Here is a 5,000-nt window from a genome sequence, read left to right as displayed (position 1 = left end):
TGTCTCCTTTTTTGTCTCTTTTTTTTCTTTTGTTGTTGTTGCTGTTGTTGCTGATTCCCTCATGCTGCTGTTCTTGCCCCTTATTCTACTCCCCTTCCTGCTGCTGTTCCTGCTGCTGCTGCTGCTGTTGCTGCTGCTGCTGCTGCTGCTGCTGCTGCTGCTGCAGGAGTGTAGCAGCAAGAGAGACAGGAGACAATTATATAATGTATATAATCTTTGATCTTTTATATTATAATGATGGGGTGTACATACACCCCATTAATAACATGAATCTACAAGAAAGAAGGTATATAAATAAATAAATAAATAAATTAATTAATTAATTAATTAATTAATTAATTAATTAATTAATTAATTAATTAATTAATTAATTAATAAAAAGGGATAAAAAAGATACAAAAAGGAGACACAGGGAGAAGCAGCAAAAAAACAGCAATATATAACACAATATAACACATTAACAGCAACAGCAACAGCAGCAACAGCAGCAGCAGCAGCAATATTATTTCCTGCTGCTGCTGCTGCTGCTGCTGCTGCTGCTGCTGCTGCAGGTGTCTGCTTCGTAAGATATTGGTTCCTTCCTCCCCAAGAATTAAAATCTGTGAACATCATCCTGTTACCAATAAACAACAGGTGCTGCTGCTGCTGCTGCTGCTGCTGCTGCTGCTGCTGCTGCTGTAGGTGTTGGTGTTGCTGTTGTTGTTGTTGCTCATGCTGTTGCTGCTGCTGTGTCTACAACCTAGCAGTTGCTGCTGGTGTGCATGCATGAGCAGCAGCAGCAGCTGCTGCATCTGCTGCTAATATTGTTACTGCTGCTGCTGCTGCTTTTGCTGCTGCTGCTGCTGCTGCTGCTGCTGCTGCTGCTGCTGCTATAGATCCTGGATATATTAGAGAAAGAGATACAAAAAGGAGGAGAAGGAATAATGATTAAATCTCCTCTTTCTTTATATACATTTGCTACACGGTAACTGTCTCCTTATTTATTTATTTATTTATTTATTTATTTATCTATTTATTTATTTATTTATTTATTTATTGTCTCTTTTTTTGTTTTTTTTTTATTAATTAATTGTCTCCTTTTTATTTATTTATTTATTTGTTTATCCCCTTTTTCTTTATTAATTAATTAATTAATTAATTAATTAATTAATTAATTAATTGTGTCCTTTTTTGTCTCCTTTTTGTCTCCTTATTATTAATTAATTAATTGTCTCCTTTTTGTCTCTTTTTTGTCTCCTTTTTGTCTCTTTTTTGTCTCTTTTTTTGTCTCTTTTTTGTCTCTTTTTTTATTAATAAATTAATTATCTCCTTTTTTTTTGTCTCTTTTTTTTTCTTTACAATATAGTCTATCTTTTCCATTTTGCTGCTGCTGCTGCTGCTGCTGCTGCTGTTGCTGCTGCTGCTGCTGCTGCTGCTGCTGCTGCTGCTGCTGCTGCAGCACAGGAGGGTGGTATAAGATGAAGGCCTTATTAGGTATAATAGGAGACACATTAGATCTAATTGCTATTGGTGCTTTCTTCTCTAATACAGCATCTAATAGAATTATTGTAAGACTTGCTGCTGCTGCTGCTGCTGCTGCTGCTGCTGCTGTTGTTGTTGTTGTTGCTTTTGCTGCTGCTGTTATTGTTGCTGCTGTTTTGGTTGTTGTTGTTGCTGTTGCTGCTGTTGTTGATGTTGATGTTGCTGCTGATGATGATAATCATAATTATATTCCTTCTCCTGTTGCTGTTGCTGCTGCTGCACTTGCTGCTGCTGCTGCTGCTGCTGCTGCTGCTGCTGCTGCAGGATTCAGAGGATGCATTAGATCATTGTACACATTTATTGGTTGGTGTTTTACATCCAGATGATCCATCTAAAGTTATTCCCTTCTGTAGGGTAAGCTCCTGCTGCTGCTGCTGTTGCTGCTGCTGCTGCTGCTGTTGCTGTTGCTGTTGCTGCTGTTGCTGCTGCTGTTGCTGCTGTTGTCTCTTTTATACCTTCTATGCTTTCCTTTCCTGATATCTGTTTGAATCTATCAACTGTTGGTGCTGCTGTTCTTGCTGCTGCTGTTCTGCTGCTGCTATTCTTGCTGTTGCTGCTGCTGTTGCTGCTGTTGCTGCTGCTGCTGCTGTTGCAGGTGGGTGGTTTATCTGCTGCTCAATTATCTGAATTACGTGCTAGATTACATAAGAAGATAATTCGTCTTAATTGGGGTGTACGTACACCTCAAGATGCTCCTTGGCTACCTATACATAATACACCTGCTACAAGGTTAATCTTGCTGCTGCTGCTGCTGCTGCTGTTGCTGCTGTTGCTGCTGTTGCTGTTGATGGTGGCGGTGGTGGTGGTGTTGCACCTGTTGTTGCTACTGCTGCTGTTTCTAGTGTTGCACCTGTTATTGCTGCTGTTGCTGCTGCTGCTGCTATTGCTGCTGCTGCTGCTATTGCTGCTGCTGCTATTGCTGCTGCTGCTATTGCTGCTGCTGCTATTGCTGCTGCAGTCTATGATATCCTCTATGCATATGATGAATAAATAATACATATATCTACCTATGTGCTGCTGCTGCTGCTGCTGCTGCTGCTGCTGCTGCTGCTGCTGCTGCTGCTGCTGCTTGTGCCTCTCATCTTGTACCTCCTGTTGCTGTTGGTGGTATTATTGTTGCTGCTGCTGGTGATCTGCATGCAGGGTAGATATAACATGGCCTCTTTCTTATTCATTTATAATAACAATAAGGGGATATAATTTTATTCCTTGTATAGATTATTTATATTTTTCTTTTTCTCTTCTTTTCCCTAAGATTATACATCTTATTAGGCAAGATAAATATATATATCATGCTATTACTGCACAACAACTTATTGTTAGTCTATTTATCTTCTTGCTCCTGTTGCTCCTGTTGCTGCTGATGCTGTTGCTCTTTATCCTCTTTCTCCTGCTCCTCCTCCTCCTCATCATCATGGTGGTAGTAGGGGTGTTGGGGGTTTGCTGCTGCTGCTGCTGCTGCTGTTGCTGCTGTTGCTGTTGTTCTTGCATTAGTAGTATACACGCTCCCTCATGCAGCAGCAAAGTTAGACATAGAACAGACTGCAGCAGAGCAGCAACAGCAGCAGCAGCAGCAACAGCAGCAGCAGCAGCAACAGCAGCAGCAGCAACAGCAACAGCAGCAGGGGGAGGTGCACCAGGAAGAGGTGCAGCAACAGAAGGAGCAGCAGGAAACGAGTTCTTCTTGTCCGTCAAGAGGCACACAAGAAGCAACAGCAGCAGCAACAGCAGCAGCAGCAGCAGCAGCAGAGACACCAGACCCTCTTCTTGCAGCTGTATCAAGAGCATTAGAGAAGCAGCAGCAGCAGCAGCAACAGCAGCAGCAAGAACAACAGGAACAGCAGCAGGAGCAGCACGAAGAGCAACAACAAGAGGAACAGCAGCAGATTAGCAGCAGCAGCAGCAGCAGCAGCAACAGCAGCAGCAGCAACAACATTGGTGATCTCCTTGATTCTTTAGCTCTTATCCCTCCCCCTAAGAGGCTACGCCAATCTGCTGCTTCCTTACTGTCTCCAACAGCAGCAGCAGCAGCAGCAACAGCAGCAACAGCAGCAGCAGCAACAGCAACAACAACAGCAGCAACAACAGCAGCAGCAACACGAAGACGGGGCACTACCAGGGTGTTGGGGTCTCCTCACAGACTAGTAGAGCATTTGCTGCCAGCAGCACCAGCAGCAACAGCAGCAGCAGCAGCAGCAGCACCTGCTGCTGCTGCTGCTGCTGCTGCTGGTTTGCCGCTGCAGGGTAAGGAGTTATGGATACTAGAAGGAGATAAGGAGACACCTAAGGAGACACTGGAGGTAATTGCTGCTGCTCTTGGTGCTGCTGTGCTGCAGTACCCAAGTAAGAATCTATTTGCTGCTGTTGCTGCTGCTGCTTCCTTTCGTACTGCTGCAGCAGCAGCAGCAATACCTCATATACCTATTATACATAGTCAATGGCTTATTTGCTGCCAGCAGCAGCAGCAGCTAGTACCCTTCCTGCCTAGATTCGTGCTGCATGCACCGCTGCTGCTGCAGCAGCAACTGCAGCAGCAATATGATGTATACGGAGACAGCTACCTAGAGGACACAACACCTAATGAGCTTAAGCATGCACTTGCTGCTGCTGCTGCTGCTGCTGCTGCTGCACCTGCTGCTGCTGCAGTTAACAACAACAGCAGCAGCAGCAGCATGCATCAGCAGCAGCACCAGAAGCTTGCTGCTGTTACACCAGGAGGATCACCTTCCTCCAGTGGCTCAGCAGGCAGTCACCTGCAGCAACAGCAGCAGCAGCAAGGTGGTGCAGCAGCAGCAGCAGCAGCAAGGAATTCGCCTGTAGAGGAACGAAAACCTTCACGTACATGGAGGGCAATCACAGCAGCAGCAGCAGCAGCAGCAGCACACGACGTAAGAACGCCTATCCACCACCGCACTGCTGCTGCTGCTGCTGCGGCTGCTGCATCAGCACAAGCAACAGCAGCAGGAGCAGCAGCAGCAGGAGGGGAAGCAACAGCAGCAGAAGAAGGGGAAGAAGGGTACACAATAAAGGAGACAAAAGATTTGCTGCTTGCTGCTGCAGCACAATCTCATGAACATGCTTCTTCTGCTCTTAGGTTATGGTGGGTATTTAGGGTTTAGGGTTTAGGGTTTAGGGTTTGCTAGGGTTTAGGGTTTACTAGGGTTTAGGGTTTAGGGTTTAGGGTTTGCTTGTTGTGTTGTATATGCAGCAATACCTCTTATTTCTTTAATGATGAACAGGCAAAAGCAGCAGCAGCAGCAGCAACAGCAGCAACAGCAGCACCAACAGCAGCAGCAGCAGCAGCAGCAGCAGCAGGGGGCCCTTCCTCTGTGGATATGCCTTGGGAGCCGCCTTCTTGCTGCGCTGCAGCAGCAGCAGCAGCAAAGAAGAAGTTTTTGCTGCTGCAGCAGCGAACAACCAAGGCTCTATACACCTGGGTTGGAGGATGGTAAGCTGCTGCTGCTGCTGCTGTTGCTGCT

The 5,000-nt window shown here is 45.6% G+C and overlaps 1 protein-coding gene across 1 annotated transcript in view; it reads left to right on the top strand.

Annotated features, from left to right (window-relative positions):
- Positions 1–1,457: 1,457 nt before the first annotated feature.
- Positions 1,458–5,000, top strand: part of EMWEY_00032090 (DNA ligase, putative) — a gene marked incomplete at both ends in the record, with an annotated part of 4,375 nt that continues 832 nt past the window's right edge. The window contains 6 exons of the mRNA XM_013478397.1: positions 1,458–1,547; positions 1,786–1,875; positions 2,117–2,192; positions 3,016–3,864; positions 4,168–4,621; positions 4,730–4,969. Coding sequence (XP_013333851.1) covers positions 1,458–1,547; positions 1,786–1,875; positions 2,117–2,192; positions 3,016–3,864; positions 4,168–4,621; positions 4,730–4,969 — 1,799 coding nt within the window. The remainder of the gene's footprint in view (positions 1,548–1,785; positions 1,876–2,116; positions 2,193–3,015; positions 3,865–4,167; positions 4,622–4,729; positions 4,970–5,000) is intronic.

This window comes from Eimeria maxima, genomic scaffold (genome assembly GCF_000499605.1).
Source record: "Eimeria maxima Weybridge genomic scaffold, Emw_scaff412, whole genome shotgun sequence".
NCBI lineage: Eukaryota > Apicomplexa > Conoidasida > Eucoccidiorida > Eimeriidae > Eimeria > Eimeria maxima.
The sequence above is the reverse complement of the archived record's forward strand: the minus strand, read 5'-3'. Positions and strand labels throughout refer to the sequence as shown.